Here is a 26683-nt window from a genome sequence, read left to right as displayed (position 1 = left end):
CGAGTGAGGAGGGGAGGGGGGGGGCGCCACAAATTAACGTCCTAGGTGACATCCGTTCTGGGAACTCCACTATAAAATCCCATTATGTCCTACATTAGTTTATTTAAATTATTTTTCGCTTCCAGTATAGCAATGCATTTTTACATAATATTTTTTTTCCTGTAGCGGGAGAATAGTTGAATGTTCAAAAGTAAAGACGATGTGGGTAACAAACAAAAATGTGATTTTTCCTCTTTATGAATTCATTTGGTGGGGGGGGGGGCGCCAGGAGTGTGGGGGCGCCGAAATTGAAAAAAAAAAGTGCCCCCTCCTGAGCCGAATCCTGGATCCGCGCCTGCATGCAACCACCTGCAAATGACTACCCTACGATGTTTACACATAATAACCACTTTATAATGTAACGTCTGTGGTAGAAGCTTCGTCTTCTAAGCCGGAATTAGTGGGTTCGATTCCCGCTGATGTCCTGAGTGGGTGTTATTTCCTTTCCTTGTGTTGTCAATCATCATGTGTTTGGTGCTTTACACACTGTCTTTTATGCATGTGAAGCTGTTTAGCTTCTGTATAAATAATGCTACGTAGCTATTATACAACTTTATAAGAAATGTTAAAGCTCAGACACACAGGGGCTGCGTTCGCATAGAACTACCGATTGACCGCGGTTGGTTGATCACATTGACAGCGTTCGGATATCGCTACCGGTTTACCGGTGACTAACCGTAGCCTTCTAATAGAGCTACCGGTTAATTGGTTGCTTTCGTTCTAATATCGTCATCGGTAAATCCACCAGTTGATCGCGATTTAAGCTAGTTGATTGGTAGATTAACCCACGTGATATTTTTGACCAATAATAGGTACATTCGTCGGCTCAAGTAACCCGGGATAAACCGGCAGCGTTCAATGAAGCTTTGGTTAGTGAACAACCGGTGAATTACCGCTGACGTCTTTAGTGGTCATGTGATCAACCGACCGGCAGCGGTATGCGAACGAAAGAATAACAGCTAATGACGTCAGTTGTTTTCTGGTTGTTCACCAACTGATGCTCCGTCGAAGGCTTTTTGTTAATAATTCGGAAACTTGCAAAGACGAATAACGCGCAGGTGAAAAATATTTATTATTCGTCAAAAATGTTACGTGGTTCAATCAACAACTCAACCAGCTTACCGGTAGCTCTAATGGTATGCTACTGGTTAGTCACCGGCAACCAAGGCCTGATTACTGAATGGGCCAACTGGGCCCTGGCCTAGGTCCCCGGATATTTAGGGGCCCCCAAATGGCTGAAATTTCTTTTAGTCTATGGCTAAAATTGTTTCAGCCAACGGCTGAAGTTATCAAGTTTGAATACAGGGGCCCCCAAAAAAATATTTAGCCTGGGGCCCCTTGATATCTTAATCGGGCCCTGCCGGCAACCACGGTTTACCGGTAGCTCTATGCAGAGCCGTCCGAAGGGGCGGGGGCGACCGGGGCGATCACCCCGGTCGCCACAAAATGAGGAGACACCGCAAAGCGCCCTTCATTTCGTGCATCATAGATGCACAGCCTTAGACACACAAAATATAGGATCATTGCAATTATTCTCTATTTCTTCCTAGAGCACGAAAAAATTCCTCTCACTCAGTCTCTAAAACATTCGTTTCCTTTGTATCATTAAAACAGATACAATTTCTGAGAATATAACTTTAAAAATCAAACAAAAGGTATTTCTCCCAGCAAATTTCTTGGAATTCTGTCCCTGCGTGCAGTTACGTAACCCGAAAAATGTTTTAGGGGGGCACATTAAAAGAACAAAAAAAAAAACTTTGATCTGATAAAAAAGGGTGGGGGGAGGGGGGTCCGGTCAAAATTTTGAAACTTTTAGTTTTAAAAACACAATTTTAGACTTATGCTATAGAGAAAAAAGATAGAGAGATGGTTAAGCGGAAGTTTCTAGAAATTGAAGCCTGAAAACGCAATTATAGGCCATGCAAGGGAGCTCAGAGACCGTTTCCGATCAATTTTTTTTAATAGATTGAAATCAATTCCTTCTCCCCCCTCTAAAAATTTTCGAAATTGAAGTTTCAAAACCGCAACTTTAAACAAACTTTGAAGGTTTTTAGAAATGAGGATCTGGAACATTTCCCTGGAATTTTTTTCAAAATTACGGTCTAAAAAACATAAGCCATATTTTATATTCAGGGTAAAACAGGGGCTATTCCACTAAAACTTTTTGTAAGTGTAGTTTAAAAAACCCATTGCTTATGACAAGGACTCTAGTATAGACCGATTCAATCGAAACTGCCTTGTATCGTCCCGATGTTTTTTTGTTTTCGTCCTTCTTTCTCAAAGTTATTAGGATATGTTACGAAAATTCAACAACAATAAAAATACAGTCGATCTCCTTTTATAACAACGAGCTCCAATTTAATGAGAACCTATATTTTACACGAGGATGTCCCAAATACTTGGTTGGTACAATGTTAAGCAAGCGGCATGTAATAAAGCGTACTAGGGGGCTATCGCCCCCTGCTCGCTATCGCTCGCCAACCCCCGGAACTGCTTACGCAGTTCCCTGTGGATCGCTTCGCGATCCATGCTCGCTTCGCTCGCTCGCTGTATGCCAATACATTAGCCTAGCTAAAATTTTCCGTAAAAATTAAAGTTGGTAATTGCATTTAGGTCACCATCCATTTAAACAATATGAAAATTACGTTCATAATGTTAATTTGTCTGCTTTAGCCAGATTTTCGACAGTTTAACTTTGCTGTATGTAAGATGACTGCCTTGGCAATGTGCACAACTTTACCATTATAGATACAAAAGTGTCTGTCATTGCTTTGGAGAGATTGCACTTCTACCTGTTGGTCCGCGGAAGGTATTTTATTTCCCTTCTACCACCCATTGGAAAACCAATGAAGGCATTCCCCTATCCGCCACCTGGGGACGCGCCCTCTAGGGGTTACAGGCTCCCCCGAGGGATGTATTTACATTATTTACACTCTTATATATTTACATATTTACACTCTTATATATTCTAATCTGAGAAAACTTCCTCATATACACAATTAAAAATGTCCCGTTTGGGAGCCACAACTGACACTGCTTCAAAAGATCTTGTTCTTGATAATGCCACATAGAGCTGGCCATGACTAAAAACAGGCTCAGAGAGCACCAAACATATTTTCTCAAACGTTTGTCCTTCTTGTTGTTATTCTGAATCCTTGCCACGTCACGAACAAAAAATGGTTTAACTAAAAACGCGAAAACTCGCCAAGGCTACTTTGCTTGCACAATACTAAAACTACTATAACCCTAAACAAATTTGGCGAAACCTTTCAGCTGAGAATAAAAGGAATAAAGTAAATTCTTTCTCGGTTATTCATTTTGAACTGAACTGTCGTACTGAAGCAGAGAATAGACGACGCTCAAAGCGCCTACGCGTTCAAAACAACATTGCCGATGAACATGATTGTGGAGCAATGTGTGAAGAATGCGAATTTTGTGGTGCTCTTTATTGGCAGAAAGAGCGTAATACTGCAAATAAATATACTAAATGTTGCCATGACGGAAAGGTGCGGTTACCGGCATTGTGTGACGCACCTGATCTGTTGAAGGAACTGCTGACTGAAAATTCCCCAGCCGCTAAAAATTATCGGCAGCGAATCAGAGAATACAACTCTGGAAATGGCTCGTCTTAAATTGGATTCAAGAACGGTTTCCTGCCTTCTTTGAGCTTTTCTTTGCTGATTAAGGTTGAAATGGGCCACAGCCCGACTCAAACTCATCTCAAAAAAAAAAAAAGTTCGTTGAGTATTCTGTGATTCAAGATTTCAAAACAACGTAGAAGTTTGTTTACATGATTTATCGGCGAAGTGTTGCCAACAGAGGTTTAGAAATTCACCCCTTCATTTGCCGGCACGTAAGAGAATTATATATATAGATTTGATTCACAACATAATGAGTTCCAGCACTTTATCCTTTCTTGGAATTTTTTTTTTTAACATTCAGGTTCCGAAGTCAACTGAAAGTTAGTGATACATCATGAATCCTAAAACGTTCCCTTTTTTTACTTTCTTCTGTACCTAATATGCAGAAAAAAAAGTATTGGTTCCTTGCAAATTTTCGAATTTTGTCGGATTCGAACGTTTTGAGGTGTGCTGAGTCCATTTCCACCATTTTATAGAAGATGTCTCTGTGTATGTGTGTGTGTCTATCTGCCAGTGGTGCCCACCCCCGAAGGGCAAGAGCGCACCCTATTCAAGATCATAGAGATCCCCCCCAAAGCAAGAGCCCCCCCCCCCCCCAATGAGAAAAATATCCCTCAAAACAAAATCCCCTAAAAATTTCAATGGCGCAGTCTGCGCCATGACCCCCCCCCCCTTCAGGTGGACAACCCTTTTTCTGCTGTGTGTGTGTGACTGTTTTTTTGTGGCTGTTCTACACCAATAACTGCTGCATGAAATCGAACAAAATTTGGTACACATATTTGCCCCCATGTGAGTGCTCATTAGTTCTTGGCGCGAATTCTTCCAAGAGGGTTGGAGCAATCGAACGTTTCTTCAGCTATGCGGGCCTGTTATTCCTCAAGAAGTAACTGGTGGAATCAAACAAAATTTGGTCTATATGTTGCCCTTAACGAGTACAGGTGCTGTTTCAATTTTGGTGTCAATAGCTCAAAAGGAGTTGAGCAATCGAACACTTTTTCTCGATTCTTGTGACTGCTATATATCTCATGAAATAATGAACAAAATAAAACAAAAATTTATCGACAGGTAGTCCTTAGAGGGTACAAGGGTGGATTTCATTTTGGTACCAATAGCTCAAAAAAGGTTGGTGCAATCGAACGTTCGTTCTTATTTATTGTAGCGCTATATCTCAAGAAGTAATATGCTACGTTTTAGATGAAATTTGAGATAAATGTGATGCTACTCGTAAACAAGCGTTAATTCAATTTTGGCACCAATCGCTTCAAAGGGGGCTGATTTCTGCTCCTTTTTTTGTGTGAATAAAAATAGCTTTATTAAAACAGCATTAAGAAAGGTAAATCGCAATCGATTGTCGTCTGCGTATTTCACGCTATTTTAATTGCTGGAAAATGAGCGGAAAATCCGTAAAGTAAAGAAATTATATAGAGAAGCCCCGCTACAATAAGAAAGTGAAGCCGGACTTTGCACCGCTGTATCCCAATATCTTTAGCTTCTTGCTAAATATTTTTAATACATTTTGATTCAAAACATTCTATTACTGAATCTCGATTGGTTGTTAATTTAAACTCAGATTTTCTTGCAAGTTTAGGCAGCACGTTTCTGAAATTGCCTTAAAACATGAATTAAAATGCAAGCCAATCCACCAACTACTTTAGTTAGAGCCGCTATATAGGGGCCTTAACTTTAGTCGGTCTCTTTGCGAGATTGTTGAAAACTATTCTCGGGAAGCGATCATGTTATCATAACCCCGCTCATAATTGCACCGCTGTATCCCATAATTCCGGCTTCAATTTCATCTCCTTTTTACCATAGACGGGGCCTTTCTATGTTTATTTCTTTACTCTAAGGGAAAAATCTCAATGACATAAAATTTTTAACTACTGGCATCTTGTGTTTGTTAACAAATAAAATATTTTTATTAGTTTAAACATATTTGTAATTAATTTAGAGCACGTGGAGTATAATTACAGCTCTTGTCCAAAGTTATTGACTCAGGTATTTTAGAGTAATTGACCTAAAACTTTGATTCTTTTTGCTTCAAATTATCAACTTTGAGATCGTTAGATGCCAAGCATAGGTTTCTAACATGAACCTTAAACTACATCACACGGACATTAACTACAGCTGTATCTCAAACTTTTTTGCAATTAACGCACACAGTTATTGACCTTGAAAATTTAGATTTTTTCTTCTGAAAATCATCAACTTTGAGATCGTTTAGCTGCTAAAGCAAAGAGTAACCCATGTTATTTTCTGTTTTTCTGAGTACTATACAATGGTGAGTAATTCTTCCTATATTAATTTCCGAGGGTCACTCACGGCTTTAGCAGATATCCGGATATAAACAAGGCAAATTCGAAATAAAAATAACCTTTTCGATTGACCTTTTTCCCCAAAGACAAGAGTGCGCCACACACGAGTTGTGTCTCAAACTTTTTTTGGAATTAATGCACAATTATTGACCTTGAAAATGTACATTTTTTTCTGAAAATCATCAGCTTTGAGATCGTTTAACTACTAAAGCAAAGAGTAGCCCATGTTATTTTCTGTTTTTCTGAGTACTATACAATGGTGAATAATTTTTCCTATATTAATTTCCGAGGGTCACTCATGGCTTCAGCAGATATCCGGATATAAACAAGGCAAATTCGAAATGAAAATAACCTTTTCGACTGACTTTTTTCCCCAAAGCCGAGTGCGCCACCACAATTTATACTAACATGTACCTAGTACCAAGTAGTATCCATATTTTAAAAAATTGTCTTGAGTCTCGGTTTCCATTTGTTCCTTCAACTTTGACGTCTACTCAAGGGCCAACAAGTTAAATTTGAGCAGAAAGAAACTTCAGTTTTTCTAATGATATTGCTATTAATACGTAATGAAAGTTTCATGAGAATTGAATGCGTCAACTATCAAGCTCCAGTTGTCCTTGTCCAGCTTAAAAAAAAAATCTTTAAAAATTTTCAGAGTCCTGCCATACAGGGCCCGATCAAGCCAAAGTGGTTCCTAAGTTCTGATGAAATGTGATGTTCCCTCACACAAAATTTAGTACGCTAATCATGCTAAAATACACACAAAAATGTGAAATATACCAATAAAACAAGAAGTTCTGTCTAGAACTAGACGAGCCTACTTTCCCGTATACCCATACTACTTTCTAGTACCTGATCAATGTTCTCAAAAATAGCTAAAATCGCAAATTGTTTCAAACATATTTTCCAATATTTTAAGCTACTTTCTAGGAATAAAATATTCCTCACTCATCTAAAAAAATTAGATGCGTAAAAAAAGAAAAAAAAAAACGAACAAATAAAATAGCAGCACCTTTTAAACAAAGCAGCTAATACACTTTTTTCCATTAAAAAAAAATTCTTCAACAGCTTTCAAAACGAAAAAATAATAATTAAAAATAAGCTCATTAAAATAAATACATCATATCAAAAAAAAAAAAAAAATCGTTTCTTTTTCCCCTGTTGTTAAAAATAATTTTTTAAATGAATTAATGCACTTATCAAGATAAATAAAAACAATAAAATGTCAACGTAAAGAAATACTTTCTATTGTTAAAAAAAGAAAAATCGTCTGCGCATATCTTTATGTAGAAACATAAATGACTTCGGGTTTATTCACCGAAAACTGAATACCTAAATAAAAACTTTAGCGTTAACATAAAAACAAATCACATCAACAATAATTATTTCACAGTTAAAACCATAGCGTCGGAGTCGGAGTCAATCTCATTTTGGGATAAAGGAGTCGGAGTCGAATGTTCAAGAATCGGAGTCAGTCATTCGTCCGTGTATAAATTTTTGCCATAGCTAGGAAGTCATAGTCGAAGTCGGGGAGTCGGAGTCCGATTAATTGTCGGGCACAGGAGTCGGGTTCGGATTCAGGTGCCCCTAAATTCTCGGAGTCGGAGTCTGGAGTTCGGCGTCAAGAGCTATTTCCAACAAAATTTGTTTGAAGTAAATCCGCCTTCAAGTACGGAATCTACATTGACTTTCAGTTTCCCCGTAGGCGCTAATTTTAAGGGATTTGAACTGTTCAAAATTGAACAGAAAATTGTTCAAATCAAAAAGATATTTTAGATACAAGTTTTTCATCAAAAGCTTTTTCCTACAAAGTTTGTTTGAAGCAAATTCACCTCACAGTTCGGAATCGCCTTGAATTTCCCCGTAGGAGCTAATGTTAAGTTTTTTTGAACTGTTCAAAATTGAACAAAAAATAGTTCAAATCAAAAAGTGAAATATGGGAATGAGGTGTCCATGCCGAGATCTTTCAAATAAAAAAGAGTTTGTTCGAATCGGACTATTCATTCAAAAGTTATTAGGGGGAGACAGACCGACAGACCGACAGACATTTTCCCCCATCTCAATACCCTACTTTCCAATTTTTAATTTTTCGATATTTATTTAATTATTTAATTTATTTTTGACTTTTTTTTGTTTTTCGCGATATTTTAAAGATGCATTAAAGCCTTCTTTCATGCTTTTTTATTCTTTTTCTGACTTTTACTGGGAAAGGTGGCTAAAAAGGGGGGGGGGGATTGGAGAAATAAATAAATTATTCTATTTTGTTTTCAAGTCTACGACCTCGTGTGTTATTCAGTTCCTGCTATCATGACCTTTTTATATATTTTAAGAACTTCTTGGCAATCTTCTTGCATTCAAAATTATTCAAAATTATTCTTTTATCTCGATATAGTCTAGTCATGATGTCCATAAAAAGGGCTAAAATAGCCAAGAGCTCTTTAGTTCTGATTTTTCAATATATTTTTTGGATCAATTAGTGTAGCGTGAATTCAGTTTTGCCGCTGCAGTCAACCTATGTGAAACACGTGAAAACTACAAAATTTCTGGACTTTTTTTCAATATGATTTTTTTTTTAATACTAAATCTTATCTGCGATTATAAAGTATGACAATATGGGGCAAAGTGAAATGGTGAAATATTTACTCTGTTTTTAGCGCCACCTGCATAGTAATATTTTAACTATGTAGTAACACATGTAGTCTATTCCAGTCAAGAAACAATTTCCTCTGAAAAACAAAGAATATGATAATTCATGCAATTTTCAAAAATTGATACTCACATTGTAAAGTTTTGCTGTAAATCAAAAATTATTTTTGTTATTATTAACTGAAAAAGCTATTGTTATTAATATTTTAAATATTAATTGAGACCTACTAATATACTGTGCAATATTTATTTGCTTAATTTTAAGCTTATTTGTTTTTCAAATACTTTGTACAGTTGGTAAAGTGCATGCGGAGCAGAGTGGTTGCGGCAATGTGAAATAGTCCATTTCATTTATTTATTCAATGTTTTATAAAAACATTTACGTATTAGTAAATTAGTTCCTTAATATTCTTTCATTTGAAAATTCCCTTATTTATTCATTCATTCATTCACTTATTATTTTCTATTTTATTCATTCACTAGAGGTACCCGCATGGCTTTGCCCGTAGTAAAAAATTAAAAGGTCACCCTATTTGTTTAAAAATAATGGATGATGAATTTCTCTCCAATTTAGTACGTTAATTTGCTCGCCCACGTTGTGATAATTTGCTCGTCCACGTTATGATAATTTGCTCGGTAAAATGTTCTTAAAATTGGAATGGAAAAAGAACAAAAATCGAATTTTCGAAAAATGCTTCGAGGTGCGCACCCCCACGCAACAATTCTGTGCCAAATTTCATGAAAATCGGGAACGGTCTAGACGCTATGCGCGTCACAAACATCCAGACAGAGATCCGATAGAGATCCAGACATTCAGCTTTATTATTAGTAAAGATAAAGATTTAATTTTTCTCATATAGTAACTTATTTACAACCCAAATTCAAAATAATAGAATATCAGAAATGTTTGAACAAAACTTGTCCCTGAGTCGGGGAAAATGTATGCATGCAAATTAAAAAGACTAAAACTCGTTATTCATGAATGAGTTAATCAATTTCAGCAACTTTTCAGATATTAATTTAACAATTTATGGATAATTAACACATTGGAAAAAAAGATAGATTTTTTATATGGGTCAAAAAATTAGAATAATCTATTCATTCAATGTGAATTTAAAAGAGTAGCGAAAATATTTGCATACCTATTTCCTTATAGTTTGTCACAAGCATGGAGATTGGCGCCCGGATAATTTTACGCTCTTTTAAAAGCCTTTTATTGCGCAAAATGGATCGTCAAGGAGATAAATATTGAAAAAACGAAGTTACATATTGTATCATTTCTTAAAGTTAGAAAAAAAAAAACTATCCATCTCAATTCAAATGAACGATTTACAATCTATGGTACGTAAGATTTTAAAGAAATATAGAAGGACTGACCAACTAAAAGGTAACCGAAGTAAATGAGGTAGAAAAATTGTAACACTTGGCAGAGACTAACACGAATTAAAGTAAATTGTCCAAAATAATCGCTGAAAAATGCTACTTACGTTCATAAGTGTTGGACAGGATGCATAGTTATCTTACCTACGCCAACTACACTTGGACGGTTGCATAAACTGCAGTTTTAATTGCGGATCTACGAAGTAGGACCAAAGATAAATATGAAGCAGAAACGTGCACGACTCTCCTGGAGCAAAAAGAAGCTCAAACAGCGGGAAACAAGGTTGGAAAAGTATTGTATTCAGTGATGATTTTTTTTTTTTTTTGAAATATCTGTGAACAAAAAAAGGTGTTCGGATTTGACGTTTAAAAAGAAAAGCGTATGAGAAATATTGTGTAAGACGTTCTCTCCACTTAGACACATCCTTCTTGGTTTGTGGGTGTATGAGGGCTGCTGGAATTGGGAAGTTGTATATATCTTAAAATAAAACAATGAGTGACTTCCGCTGTTTATCAATAATACTGCATGATATTTCATCTGAGGCACAGCAATTACACATTTTGTGATACATTTTATCTCTCAGCAAGGTTCTACTCCGTGTCACATCTCTAAATCGACTCAGATTTTAAACAGAAAGAGGAATTTCGGTATTAAACGGTCAAGCAACTCTACCAATCTCAATACGATCAAGAATTTGTGGTACCGTCAAATCTTAAAAAAAAGCGGTTCAAGACCTGGTGCCCGCCAACAAAATTGAGCTCGTTGCTGCATTGAAGAGGGTAAGGAAACAGTATCAGAAACGATTAATGTAAACAGGTGGTAGAATTCGTGTGAGAAAGGATTAAAGCATTGAATCCAGCAAAAAAATGACGCATTCTAGTACTGATATTGTTTCTTTTGAAAGTGTTTTCCCCCCCTTTACTTTGAATATACTAATTTTTTTGACTCAATGTAAATCTTCATCCCTATAAACTTTTGGTTTATTCTGTCTAAGATTATTTTTAATTGATTAAATTTGAAATGAAATGCACACTTTAAGGTCTAAGAAAGGTGGCACGTTCATTTAAATACCTAATTTGCATTTATATTTGGTTAGAATAAACTTTTTTCCGAAAATTGGAAAGTATTCTATTATTTTGAATTTGAGTTGTATATATTTATTTTTTCATTTTATTTTCAAATATTCATTCATCCTTTTATTTACTCATTTATTCGAACAAAAATATCTTTAAAAACCGATTAGAAAATATTTCATTACAAAAAAAATATTTTATTTTTCCCTTTGCCCCCATGAAAAAAAGAAGGAAAAAGTTCCCATCTTTTTTTGAAGGTACAAATAAACTCTCAAAAATAAAAATAATAATGTTTCGATTCAAGTTTTATTATGAAAATATATTGTTCTTTCTTTATGTACTTCAATTTTCAAAACAAATTTCCAATTTGTTCATTTTGAAAAAAGTAAGTAATCTTAACTATTCTACTTTGCCCCACATTCCCCTACATTAAATTTTCAAGAAGTTCAATTGACACGTTGTACAATTAGAAGTTTCTGAGAAATTTTCTTTAAAAGTTGTTAATTTTTTTGGGTAAAAATTAAAATTTTATGCTTTGTATCGATATTCTGATGTAAAAAAGATCAAACTCCTACTTTATAAGAATATTGGTCACATTGATATTGCTGGTGATAGAATAAATTCAATTGGCTTTCATTTAAGCCCAAAACAAAGTTAGCAGGCTCAGTTGTTCTTTTGTAATCGTTAAAAAACAAATAATCGGAAAATTTGATTTTTGAAGAAATGAGACACAAAAAATTTCTCAAGACAAAATGAGAGCCCTTCTACAGTATAGATCAGGGTTTCTCATTATTTTTAAACTTGTGGTTATCTGTGGAGCACCAAAAGTTTTCGTGGCTACTTTGCGTAATATATATAGAGGAGAGTGTTGTGCATTGGGACACTTTTCATATTTTAATTTTTAACGTCAATCATTTGAATCATAAAATCTGAAAGTCACATTAAATACCCCCAACATACTTCTATGCAATATACTTTTTAAAATTCAGACAGTTTGAAAATAAAATATTGCCAGCCACTTAAAATAAAAGTTCCAAGCTGTCCCAGGGTACAACATCCTATTGTACCTTGGGACACATCTTATTGTACTATGGGAAAGTTTTAATGATTCAGTAAACAGTCATATACTTAAACCAATTTTGCACCAGAAAACAAAAAAAAATATTTTTTTCATATTAGTGAATTAAATCATGAATAATTAGTTATGAATTATGAATTATCATCAAACATTAATTGTGTTTAAAAGACTACATAAGACTAGAACATTGTTCCATGATCCTTAAACATACGTTAATTATTAAAAATCATGCATATGTTGTGCCTTGAACGTGTTCTAAGGTAGAATATATTTGGCTGTCCCAAGGTACAATCACCACAAGGTTTAAGAAAAAACAAAATGATGGTCAATCAGGATACACTATCATTATTTTCTCATAAGCAAACTATTTAAAGTACTTGTCTTTTATAACAAAAAAATAAAATTCAGTTGGTTAAATTTACAAATAAAAAGACAAAATGAAATAAAAATGAATTTACTTTGGAGTCATGGAATTTTCTTTCTCTCACAAAATCGTCAATTTTACTCATTTCATGCTGATTTTTACTATGGTAGCATTTAGTGGTGAAGGTTACTATTAGAGATTTACAAAAACATGGTTCCTAAAAATTGATTCATAGAAATTAGCAGTGTCTCAAGGTACAACACTCTCTTCTCCAATGAAATCCCGTAACAACAAACTTTAGAGGACTGCCTTCATTCGTTGTAATGGAATTCAAGCAAATGGAAATAAAATTAGGACTAAAAATTTATTTCGCTGATACGGATATTTGGTTGTACTTTCGAACTCGCTTATAACGACCCCTGAATTAACGAGAACTTGGATTTAGAGAGGAAATCAGAAATACTTGGTTGGTACAACTTTAAGTCTATGGGGGCATAATTCGCTTTTAACGAGCAAATTCCGCTTAAAGCGAGCAATATTTTTGCGATTCATAAAATTCTATAGACTTTCAACTCAGCCTTTTTTGATGAATTTTCTTTAACATTCCAAAGTTAACCAAAGTTAGTGATAAATCATAAACCCCGAGAGCAAGCCATGCCAGCACTTTTATTTAATTTGTGGAGTAAAGAATCATTTAAAAGTTACATATGTACGTATATGTATATATTCCTCAAAAACACTGAGATAAGAAAGAGATATTCGGGCAGTTCAAAGCAAAGTAAGCAGCACTGTGTTCCAACTTCTTTGGAACACAGTGATTAAAAAGAAGAAAAAAAAAAGCAACTATAATGAATTTTTATGATTTTTTTCCCCTAACTCGTTTTTTACTAGCTCTCGGTTACAACGAGAAAATATCGCAGTCCCTTTTGCACTCGGTATGAGCGAGTTCAATAGTATTATTCTGCCGTGTGCAGGTAAAGGGCAGTAACTGCAAATTTTTCATTTTTCATTCTTTGGCATTTTTGTCGTCTATTGTACGTTATGTGCAAGCTCACTTATTTGGTTTCCGCCGGAAAAAGGCCTCATTTCAACATTTTCCAATTGTTAGTATTGAATCCACCACACATTTCTTGAAATATCTCGAAAACTCATTTCTGCAGATACTGCCGTTTACCTGCCCACGGCAGTATTGGTATTCGTTGCAAATTTCAGCGTCTTGCTGAGTGGCACAAGGAAAGAATGGTATACATGGAATAATCATTCAAACATTGAATGATCATTTGAACGAAAAGGGAATTTAAGCACATACTTTGCAAACATTCAATAACAAAATAAACTAGTATGTTGTGGCCATTACGAGACTTTCTTTTATATCTTTCTTATGAATTCTGATCCCTCCAAATGCTTGACGAGGAAGCAATATTCCGAACAAAAACAAAATTGCACACACAAAACTTGACGACCACCCCAATTTCCGAATGATCACAAAGGCAAAGCAAAGAGCGAAAATTAAAAACTTCTTTTAAAAGCCTTGCTTAATTTAATTACAAATATTTATTTGTTAACAAAAACAAGATGGCAACAGTTAAAACTCTTAAATCATAGATTTTTCCGGTGATTTTCCAACAATTAAAATCACGCGAAATACGTAGACGACAGTCAATTGCGATTTATCTTTCTTATTGTTGCATTAATAAAACTATTTTTATTCATACAAAAAAAAAAAAAAAAAATCCGCTCCCTTCCTGGGAGAGATTGGCACCAAGATTGAACCAACGCCTGTTGACATATACCCTATAGGTTCACACTTATTCCAAATTTCATCCAGAGCGTAGCATTACTTCTTGAGATAAAGCACTCGCAATGAAAAAAAAGAACGATTGGAAATAAAGGGATCAAGCTATGTTCCCCGGAAATGTTTCCAAATTGAAGTCTAAAAACCCACTTTTAGTCAATTTTTGGTGGTGTCAGAGATGGTCGGGGACAAGTTTCTGTATCAACCACATCAGAAATTTTCAAAATTCACACCAAAATTCGCATTTTTAGGCAATTTCAGTCAAATTAAGGGAAAGAAGGGTTGCAATTCTCTCTCCCAAATTACTTTTCAAAAATAGAGTGTATTTTAGGTTATCTTTGGAAAAGTTGAAAGTTTTTCCTCCTTACAAATTAGTTTTGAAAACGCAATTTTAGCGTATCTTTGGTGATTTGTGAACCAACAAATCACCAAAGGAAATGACGGAAATGAGGAAGAAGAGATCTCTTCAAAACGTTTTGGGAATGAAGTTTTAAAAAACATTTCAGGATATCCTTGATGGTGTTAAAAGAATGGTCAGAATTCAGGACCTGTTCCAAAAATGTTTTGATATTTAGTCGCAATTTTAAGCTGTATATGTTGAGACGTTTGAAAAGGGCCCCTCGGAATCTCTCTCCGGAAATCGTTTGAAATTAAAATTACCAAAACCCCATTTAAGGTTTTCGGTCAAATAAAAGTAAAAGAAAAGGTAAGCGACTGTCCTCCAGAAATTTTTTGAAATTGAAGTCTCAAAAATGCACATATAAATTATCTTTGGTGGCTTTAAGTAGGAAAGGGAAAGTTAAGACTCTCTTCAAGGGAGAGGCACAGTTTTGCCCTCTCTGACGATCATGCTTAGAAGTGATTTTCAAAATTTTCTTGGCTTAGTTTTCTTTCAAAATGCTTAAAAGGAAATATATCATCAAATTTTAGAAGAAAAATGTTTTCAGTTTGTAAGCTTCCCGCGGGCCGGGAAAAATATGTTCGCGGGTCGGATTTGGCCCGTGGGTCGTAGGTTGGAGAGCCCTCCACTAGGCCTACGTTAATGAAGAATTCCTCTCCTCCATGAATCTCACTTCCGTGGTAGCCCTTATCAATGTTATTTCTGAGGTGAGAAAAAATGATGGAGGGGAAATACATTAATTTTAGACAGTCTACCAAAATTATAAATTACCAGTTTATTCTCAAATTTACTAATTTTGAGTCAATACTATACTATTTTTTAACGCAAGTTTTTTTCCCGCGAGCAAGGTATTTTTTACTTTTATTATTTAAGAGTAAATATTTGGAATTAAGCTGGGCCATTGCTTATGGTTACTTCTAGTAGGTAACAAACATTTTCAAGTGAGAATGGGGGGAAAAAAAAGAAAAGGTTTTGATATTGAAAAATATTTTCGTTCAAAAGTTACACATTCTGGAGAATTACCCAAACTAATCAGTAACGTTTCGGAATTTTTTTACGAAGTATGCAAGTAACGCAAGCGTTCCTTTTCCTCCTACCTTTGCCTAGTGGTGACTATCGAGGGAAGCTATGGGGCTATGGTACCGCTCGAGGGCCGAGAAATATCTTTAAAAATGGGAGCTAGGCTTTAATTATTTAAAGTTCTATTAAGTGTACTGTCAGTTTTGCATAGGAGCAATTTTAGTATTTTTTGTGTTCAGCCTATCAAAAAGACACAGAAAAATTATTTTACTTTATTTGCTTTCAAAATTAATGTTTCGTTTGAAAAAACATATACAGCACTTCACCAAAGCGGAGTAAAGGCCTGATGCGGCGGGCCTTATGGGGCAATCCTCTTGCTTTTGGTGAGTAATCAGTTACCTTTCAAGTAAAAAATAAAAGTTCCGGTGAAAAGTCCCCCAAGGCCTCCTTTCAATAAAAGCAACAAAGATCCTCTGAAATTGCGGCTAATGAATTTCCAATTTATAAAACTTTCTAGAGGAGAGTAACAAACTCCATTCCTACCTCGGCTGCAATCAAAAATGGCCCATAATCCCATTTTAAGAATCTAACAATTCCGAAACATTTCTGGGGGGCGATTCCGAGCTCTTTCCTTTCTCTAACATCATAAAAGATGGTATATAATTGCATTTTAAAGATTTGTATTTCTCTAAATTTGCAGGGAAGAGCTCTGAACCGTCTTATCCTCCTTACATATTCGAGTCTGAAATTCCGTTTTTGAAACTTCAATGTTGAAAAATTGTCGAAGGAGAGTTCTCGAACGCTCTCTCACGACAGGGGCGCAGAGAGCCAAGGCGGGTCCCTTGTTGTTTATGACACCGGGCCACTCCCGCCGCCCCAAAAAACGAAAAAAAAGAAGAAGAAAAAGGAAAGTGAAGGGGGGAAAAAAGAAAAAAAGGGGGTAAAAGAAGAAAAAATGGGGGGGGGGGGAGGGAGAAAGAAAAGGGAAAAAAGAAGAAAAAAGTGGGGGGGGGATCAAAACTTCTTACTAGAAAACAATTAAATCTATTTTATGTGCCATAAGTGTAAATATGAATAGAGTAAATTTCACTTAATCTTTACGCTTTCTTTTACTCGGAGTTCCCCCCACTTTTTCTTTCTCTTTTTCTTTCCTTCTTTCCTTCCTTTCTTTTTTTGCGTCAGTGTCGTCCCCCCCTCAAGGCCCGTTCCCCTAGTTTCCGACTAAGCTGACATGGCCTCTCGTCGGGTCTGTTCCACGAACCATCGATGATCGCCCAAAATTGCAATTTCAGAAGTGCAGTTCTGAAAAATTTCCGGGAGGCAGTTCCTATAAAAATTCCTTGCAATAGTTTAATCAAACGTGTCCTTTTGTGTTTTTAGGATTTGCATTTCAAAAGTGTCCTTGGGAGAGTAGTGCCAAAACGTCATTCCTTCCTCTCATGTCATTCAAAATGGCCTATAGCTTAAAATCGCACACACACAAATGGGACGAGGGCGAGGGATCATATGTCTAACCGTCGAGCATACATAGGGATATGATACTTTCCACCGGAAGGAGTGTGATTCCAGACTCTTAACAGAAACTTTTTCGAGATTAAAGTCCTGAAAATGCAAATATGGGCCACCTTTGATGACATTAAAGAAAAGCATGTGGTGCCGGTCTCTTCCTCGGAAACTTTTTGAAATTAAAGGGATTTTTAGGCATTTTTGATGACATGAGAAAAAAACACGAGGTATGGCCTTTATTCCTTAAAAATTCTAAAATTGAAGTCCTAAAAACCTAATTGTAAGCCATCGTTGAGAACAGTTGGGAATGGAATTTGATTCGAACCCCCCTCCCCCACACACACATCCTCACCAGAACAAATCAAAATTTAGATCCTAAATACACATTTCTAGACCATCTTTGTTATGGTAAGAGAAGGAATACGACTTCCGTAATATTTTTAAAATGTGGTATCCTAAGAATGCCATTTTTAATGATGTTAAAAGAAGGTCTGGGTATCTTGGACAATTCCCAAGATTTTTCCCGAAATTGGAATCCTAAAGATACATAAGAAGATCAACTTTGATATGTTAGGAAAATTGATGGGGTTCTGGAATCTCACCCGAAAATTTTCTAAAATTAAAGTCCTAAAACGCAACTGTAGGTGATCTATGACAGATTTTTTCTGAATTTGACGTCCTAAAAGTGTTGATCACTTTTAATACCCTCCTCTCCCCCCCCCCATTAGAAATTTTGAAGTTCTTGTTTCTTTATGTGCTCATCAGTACGTATTTATTTATTTTTTGGGCGTATGTTATTGCAAGTTGAAGTTTTTCTTCGAAAGAGCTGTTGACTTGTTCCGGGGAGGGGGGGAGGGGCTTTTCCCTCTGATAAGATTTCTGAAAGAACCATTGCTCCAGATATAGTAGGAATCCTGAAGCGGACATAATACAGGAAGCAACATGATGAAGTCGATGAAGTCAGTTGAAATTATTAAACCTCTTTCGTTTCTAAATCGCTTGACATACGATTGTGTGATATTGGCATTTTGAAATTTATTAAATTCTTCTTTCTTAAGATTAAATTTTAAAGACGAACTTACCTTTTTAATCCACTCGCTCTCTCTACCAGATTTACTGTATGATGACCAGCTGACATGCGGAAGCGCCGTTTCCATCGTGTACACTTCAAAAAGTTCCGGTGATGATAATTTACTGTCACTTGTTTTCGATTTCGAACTGTAATTAGGAATATCCTTCCTGCTGATTTCTTTGTTTTTGGGTGGCAAGTTTTCCGTAGGGTGCATGAGTTTATTTGAATTACCGTCCACACTTGATACACGAGAATTTATGCTTTGTCTAGGTTTTTCTATGCTTATATCTTTATGAATATTTCTTGGTTTTTGAGAATTGGTTCTCGGAGCATAAGTTTCAACATCTGTTTTAGAAAAAATGGAATTGCACTTTTTAACTTCGTCTTTCTCAGTAGCTGAAGATTTCGATTTAAGACTAGTACTTCCAGCGTCTTTTTGAAATCTCCAGTTATCCTTACAGCACATATGAACGTTGGCGGGCAATTTGGAATAATTCCTCTCGAAATTTTGATAGGTATTTTTCAAATGAGTAGAATTGTTTAATTTGGTTAATCTGGCATTTTCTTGGGAAGTCCTGTTTTCTGTATCAAATTGAGAAATGTATTCATTTTCTTCATTCGAGTTCGGTTTTACAAGTTCTGTGAGGCTCAGGGTCTTATGCCCATTTACAATAGTAAAATTATTGAGTCGTATTCCATCACCCAAAGTGTAGTACTTTGAGGCACTTTCATCGTTATTATCTTCAAAAGAGTCATTGACTATCCACGAGCTGGCATCTCTGTTCCTCAGATACCTTTTGTTGTTCTTGGTTTCCCGTGGGTACGTATTTCCATGCTTGATAGATATGGGCTTGGACTCACGATATAACCTAGACGATACAGGATTGACGCGAATGTCAACTTGAATGTCTGGCTGCGTCGTGATTTCAACGAGGCAAGAATCTCCCGCAACCCTCGACGCTCCAGACTCTTGAACGGATCGCCTTTTCTGGAACGTGATCTCCAGGTTTTGAGTGGCTACGAGAGGAGCAGATGGACCATTATCACACATCATGGGCTCATCGTCATCGTTTCCGGACACCTTACCTACAGGCAAGACATCAGGAAGAACCACCTGTCCTCTCGAAGGACCTGCTGGTGACGAGGAAGCAGACGAAAACGACATCCACGAAGACTGCATGGAGGGAACTTCCATGCTGGGCATGTCTTCCTCTTCGTCGTCTCCGTTGTTGTTGTTGATGTTGTTGCAGTCCTCCAACATGCTGCCTTCTGAGCTGCTGCTGCTGCTACTGCTGCTGTCTTCGGACATGTCGGAGTCGAGGCTGACATCGCTGTTCCCCAGACTGCTCACGTCCAGCAGTGGGCTCGTGTCACTGTAGCTGGCGCTGCTCTCGTCTTCCGAACTGGAGTCGCTATCGTCGGAAGACATGGCCCGATAATCGCCATCCACAAACAAATCTTTATCCGCCGACGAAGTCACGATGTCGTCATCGAGATTGTTGTTGTCGTTCAAATCCACAGGACTGTTGTTGTTGTTGTTGTTGAGAACGGGGTCGGAATTCTCTTGAAGATGTTGCCATCCTTTTTGCAATCTGCAAATGAAATTTAAAATAGCTTCAAAAGATATTCAAACCACATATACGACTGAAATTTTTGAAAAATACTTTAAACTAATTCTGTATGCCTCTTTCAGCAATCGAATATTTCGTTCCCCACAACTAACATAACATTTGTTGAACATAAAAACGTGTGGTGCGCCCACATTCGGACCGCTCTGTAGATAAATTTATTGAAGAAATTATTTATTCTTTGCCTTTTTCATTTTAATTTAGTTTTGAAATTTAACTTAAAAGTCAGTGATAAGTTCACAAAGTTTACACGACGCGAGAAATTCAGCCTTTTACCTGAAACTTACTTAAGAAGATTCGCTACTGACAATCAGTAAAAGAAGTTTTAAGAACTTCATATTTACAGAAATTTATTTCATTGCTCTTATGCTTAACTACTCATAACACTTTGCCTTAAAAAATAATATCAACTCAAAATAACTGTCCAGAATATATGCAAATTCTCTTCAACTTTACTTGTGTTCTAACCAAAACTCGAAAACTATACCAAAGATTTTCTTTCAGATTTTCTCTCAGATCACTGGCAATAAAAGCAGTAGTTTATGATAGATAGATTTAATTTAATGCGATGTTAGTAAGCTACTGCTGCATATACAGAGAGAGAACGAGAAAGCAGGTAGTAATAGAAGACCATACGAAACAGAATTTTACCAAAATTACTTGCACTATGATTCAGCTATCATCACGATAGCTGATTGCTTTTACATGACCGTAGTTGATATTCCTGATTTTATTTTTCTATGCATGTAATACTAACTCCTCTGGTCCACATCCACCACCACCACACACACACACACGCACACGCACACATAAACATACACGCACGTGAGCATACGCACATCCTCCTCAGACAAAAACCGCATCCAGCACACAACACGTGTCATCCAGCCCTAAGCATCCACCCCGTCGCATTAATTTGAACTTTGATATCCTTTATTCAAATTATGTTTTTCGCAATTATGATTGCGATAGGAGCCAAATATTGATACAAGAATTCCAACGAGTAGAGTCCTATCGCAATGCGTGATTGCAAAAAACATAATTTTAGTTCAGGATGTCAAAATTCAAATTAATATTTCATTATTATCAAAACTACCTACCATTGCTTTCGAATATAAACAACGTAGAATAAAGTGCAAACATCGCCTTAGGGCAAAACATTTTAACTATGATGAAACGAGTAAAATTTCCAGAGCGAGTAACCCTAAAATAAACAATAAACTAACTAGGAGGTTTGATTCGTTACCAAAACCACCGAGGTGCAGTTCATGCCCAATTCTCAAGTTCAACAACCATTAAAATTAACGTGCATTTTTAAGAGCTACATAAAACTCGACGTTTTCATTAATTACCTGTGGCTTAAAGTTTCAGGCGAAACTCGATCGTTGGTTTTTAGTAGCAATTCCCCAAAGTCCTGAGTTGAGTTATTACTGTAAAAGAAATACAAAATAGCTTAAAACACATATAACCAGTAATGTTACAGATTTAAAAAAGAAAGAAAAGAAAAAAATGTTTATTTTTTAAAATACTAAATTTCTTTATGAACTAAAAAAATAAAAAAGTCGGAAACGTTCCTGGAAAATATTCGGCAGCTAAGGTGCCTAATTTTTGACAGCAACATCTTTTTAAAAGAACAGGAAAATTTCCCGCTGAAAGTAAGTAACCTTCCCGAAGTAAACCTGAAATCTTTCTGCAGAAGTCTCAAACCTTTCCAATAAAAGTCAGTCACGTTTCTGGCATGAATTTGACACCTTCAGAAAAAACTTCAATACGTTTATAGTAACAACTTGGCACATTCCTGATTTACCACATCACCAGGAATATTTAGAAAGCGAATATGGTCGAGGCTACTTTCAGAATTTCAAGCAAATAACTAACAGTTTATTTGCCAGCAATTATAGCAAAGCTGGAAATCCAGAGACTGCTTTTCGCCCTTGTTTGGGGGACTGTAGATCTGAAACGGCCGAAACTGAACTGAAGGTGAAGCACCTAATAAAGGAGCTGAATACATTTTCACACTAGTAGCTAAAAATGCTTTTCGCAAAAGTGAGAAATCAGGCCCGTGTCCAGGATTTCATAAAGGGATGGGTTTTGGTTTCAGCATTTTTCATTTATTTCCGCATTGTCAGGAAAGCACAGCAGTGAGTCAAAGAATTCATTTCTGTTTAATGGTCACAATAAGGGATGTAGCGGGGGGGGGGGTCAAATTCCTAGAAGATTTCGCTTTAGGTAATATTACTATTTCCTTTATTGTATTTTTTTTTCAGTAGAACAGTGGTCTGTTCAAGCATCAAATCAACTTTCCTCATGAATGTTTTGTTACCTTTGTTTTCCACGCTGCAGATGTTTTATTTTTGAAGGAAAAGACATCATAAAATGTGTGAATTATGACTAAAAATTCAGTAACGATGAAAACCACTGTGAAACATAAAGCAGTGATGTTAATGTCCATCCCATCGGGAAGAGCTTTCTTTCCCAACCAAGACCTAAGCTTCGGGGAAGGAGAGGGAAGTTAATTTTCTTTCTTAGAAGCAAAGCTGAGAAATCAATTTTCCAAGCAGAAAAAAAGAGAGAGGGGAAGAAAAATTGAAGTTTTAGAATTAATGTCCAAAGGGGAAAAAAGGGGAAACGTTCAAAATGAATAACTGTACCTTAGAATCAGAGAATGCGGCGCTTCCACCTGTCTAATTTCATGCTTCAGTCTCATTGCGTCGTCCTGGAAAAAAATCAAAGACATTATTATCTATGTGAAATAAATATTAAAATTTTCAAATGCTAATGCATTCAAAACATTTCATGTAAGTGTTAAAATTAACCACATTTAGTCGGTGATATGTTCGACATGCTTGCCATCAGTCAAGAGCCAAGATGTTTCCCTTCACAATTTGGTCTCCGGGACACTGTCCTCCCATAAAACGAATTACTCTGTTTCCCAGCCCCCCACCCGCAACCCACACCCTAGTTTTCGACTAAGCTGACATGGCCTCTCGTCGGCCCTGCGTCACCTAGACGAATATACCAAAATTCTGAATAACACACTGAAGTCTGGAAACATCTATGCTTTTGATGACCTCCTGAACCGCAGTTTGGAGTTCAATAACGGTTTTGGGTTAATTTTCGTTAACGTTCTCATCAATATACTTGATGAAAATGAAGCAGGAAAATAGTTTGGCTAAGATGTTTCCGGTCCAGTAGTGTCTGGGTGCCCTGTAGCAAGAATAGGGCATAATACATATCATTGTTTTTTTTTTTCCTTCTCATGAAGAACATAGTTACTTGACATTTTGACGCCTTATTTGCTGTCAATTTTTTGTGTCATTTCTTATTTCACTGTGAAATTTGTATTCAAAGGCAACTAGAATTATTGTTATTATTAAAAACAAAATTGATCGAAATACAAAAATTAATAAATAATCAAGATAAGGAAGGGGGAGGGGAAAAGAATAAAGACATTCAAAAAACGCCTTAACTAATGTTTAAAATTTAACTACATCTATCAACAAGAAGTTCTGTCTAGAACTAGACGAGCCTACTTTCCCGTATACCCATACTACTTTCTAGTACCTGATCAATATTCTCAAAAATAGCTAAAATCGCAAATTTTTTCCAACAGATTTTTAAAATAGTTTTAGCTGATTTCTAGGAACAAAATATTCCTTCCTCATCTATTAAAAAAAAAAAAAAAAAAAAAAACCGAACGAACAAATAATAGCAGCAACTTTTAAACAAAGCAGCTAATACACTTTTTTCCATTAAAAAAAATCTCTAACAGCTTTCAAAACGAAAAAATAATAATTAAAATTAATAAGCTCATTAAAATAAATGCCTCATATCAAAAAAAAAAAAAAAATCGTTTCTTTTTCCCCCGTTGCCAAAAGCATTTTTTAAATAAATTAATGCAATTAACAAAAAAAAAAAAAAAATCGTCTGCGCATATCTTTATGTAGAAACATAAATGACTTTTATGTGGTAGAAACATAAATGACGAGTTTATTCACCAAAAACTGAGTACCTAAATTGAAACTTTAGCGGAAAAAATAAAAAAAGGTCATATCAACAATAATTATTTCACAGTTAAAACCATAGCTGCGGAGTCTGAGTCAATCTCATTTTGAGATAAAGGAGTCGGAGTCGAATATCCAAGAATCGGAGTCAGTCATTTGTCCTCCGTGTATAAATTTTTGTCAAAGCTACGAAGTCAGAGTCGAAGTCGGGAAGTCTGAGTCCGATTAATTGTCGGGCACAGGAGTCAAAGTCGGGTGCCCCTAAATTGTCGGAATCTGGAGTTTGGCGTCAACAGCTATTTCCAACAAAATTTGTTTGAAGTAAATCCGCCTTCAAGTACGGAATCTACATTGACTTTCAGTTTCCCAGTAGGCGCTAATAGTAAGGGATTTGAACTGTTCAAAATTGAACGGAAAATTGTTCAAATCAAAAAGATATGTTATATACAAGTTTTTCATCAAAAGCATTTTCCTACAAAGTTTGTTTGAAGCAAATTCGCCTCACAGTTCGGAATTGCCTTGAATTTCCCCGTAGGCGCTAATGTTAAGCTTTTTTGAACTGTTCAAAATTGAACAAAAAATAGTTCAAATCAAAAAGTAAAATATGGGAATGAGGTGTCCTCGCCGAGATCTTTCGAACAAAAAAAAGTTTTTTTGAATCGGACTATTCATTCAAAAGTTATTAGGGGGGGGACAGACAGACAGACCAACAGAGACAGACAGACCAGGCACGTAGCTAGAACTTTGTTAAGGGGGGGGGGGTCCAAGGTTGCACGAATTTCAAAAGAGGAGGCATGTTAAAGCAGAATTACTAGCTGATAATTACACAAGACTAAGATAAATTCAATTAAAACTGATCATTAAAATATGATAATTAACTAAAATTAATTAAATAATTGAAATTAATAGAGTCGTTAGTTAAAAGTAGATAACAAAAAGTTTATGTTAAGTGGTTAATTAATTATTGTCAGTTTGTAAATTAACATTAAACTGAAAGTTATCACATACAAAGTTTCCAAATATGGGTGAACCTCTGTCCTCCTGAAAATAAGTGATATATTTTCTATTAATAAAAAGGGCACAATAAAAGAAAAACGGAAAACGAAAACTGTGTAGAAATTACTTGGAAAATGCATGCGATAATTTAATAAAATATTAAAGCTTTGTAATATATTTCAACAAAATATGTACATTTCCACCTATGCTATTTTATTTGAAAACTAGAAAGTCAACTCTTCTTCATTTGAACGAAGCAATAGCCTGTTTGGTGATATTTTGATAGTTGAAATTTTAACTCTAACACCAGTGGATTAACCCTAAACTCCAGTAGATAGCGTTCATTGTTTTCGTTTCTTCATTCCTCTGATATGACAGTCTTACCAGTAAAACATTTAAATTACCGGATCGAGTTCAGCCTTGTCACAATAAAGCCTTTCCTTGCATATTAAACATTACCAAAACATATTATCGAATTACATATCATGCCGTTGTGCGAATTCATTGTTGAAACACGCGGGTTACTCGATCATCGGCATTATTTATATGAGGATAAATAATTCTATATCTATGGAGTCGAATGTATAACTATATGAATGTTACATAACGTAACCCTGTCCGATTTGAACAACATTTCAGGCAAAATCCCACAACGAAAATATTAACAAGGTTTCATTTAAAAAGCTTGAATTAGTTTTTATTTATTTGCATTTATAATATTTTTTTGATAACACGAAATAGAATGATATTTCCAATCTTATCCGTTTTCTAATTATCATTCCTAATCATCAATTAAAAGCTTGAACAAACTATTAACTCTTTGAGGGACGGAGGCTTCCTTTTTGTTGCAACCATTTTATATATATATATATATATATATATATATATATATATATATATATTTTTTTTTTTTTTTTTTTTTTCCCTTTCTTCAGCCAACTGACACAGTGATTTCAGTTAGCTGAAAAAAAAGAGAAGCAAGAAATAAATGGTGTTGTCAAGTGAAGTCGCTATTCCTCAAAGGGTGAAAGCTGTTCGAAAAAATTTTAAATATCGGAAAAGGCGTATTGCCGTTTTTTATCATTATTTTTTTCTTTCTAACGGGGCTGTGTTAGAGGCTTTAGCCTTTTGCGGAACAAGTGCGAACCAACGATATGGCATCCAATCATTCATATGCCACCATTAAGGCACGGATGTGAATGTCACAGGAAAATTTGATGCCCAGTTTCCACCAGATGGAGACACCTGAGCTCTCTTCGATGCGAAACTGCAAAAGGAATTTAATTTTGTCAAGAGTATTCACAGTCAAACGACCTAAGGGATCTTTTACATGCCGATTAATGGAATGTATACCTAATAAATTAAATTAAGCATCTGTGTAATTTTATTTTAACAACATGTTGTTAATTTTAACAACAATACATATCATATTTTACGACGCAGGTAATGATTTTTTTTCTTCAATACGATGTTAGCAAAACACTCTATTGCAAGAAATAGTAAATATCTTTAGCTTGAAGAAAATAAGTGTTTAAAAAAAAGGCAATATATAAAAGAAAAGCTCAAAAACATTTACCTCGTATTCACCTTTTTTGTTTCTTTGCTTGTAACGCAGTAAATATAGGTAATTTTCACCTAGTAATTTATAGTTAAATGCACATGCCTGTTTTTTGTTACGTTTAATGCTACCTTCACAATTTACTAAAGATGGATGCATAGATGCTAATT

At 35.6% G+C, this 26683-nt stretch overlaps 1 protein-coding gene across 2 annotated transcripts in view; it reads right to left on the bottom strand.

The window, feature by feature from the left end:
- The window catches only part of LOC129234124 (bromodomain-containing protein DDB_G0270170-like), a 65047-nt gene that overhangs the window by 27953 nt on the left and 10411 nt on the right, over positions 1-26683 (bottom strand). For both annotated transcript variants that reach the window (XM_054868014.1, XM_054868015.1), the window contains exons 2-4: positions 22607-22671; positions 21308-21385; positions 18338-19919 (exon numbers count right to left, since the gene is read on the bottom strand). In XM_054868014.1, coding sequence (XP_054723989.1) covers positions 18338-19919; positions 21308-21385; positions 22607-22662 — 1716 coding nt within the window. In that variant the 5' untranslated portion in view covers positions 22663-22671. The remainder of the gene's footprint in view (positions 1-18337; positions 19920-21307; positions 21386-22606; positions 22672-26683) is intronic.

This window comes from Uloborus diversus, chromosome 1 (assembly GCF_026930045.1).
Source record: "Uloborus diversus isolate 005 chromosome 1, Udiv.v.3.1, whole genome shotgun sequence".
Classification (NCBI taxonomy): Eukaryota; Metazoa; Arthropoda; class Arachnida; order Araneae; family Uloboridae; genus Uloborus; species Uloborus diversus.
Note: the sequence above shows the minus strand (reverse complement) of the source record. Positions and strands in the feature narration are given on the sequence as shown.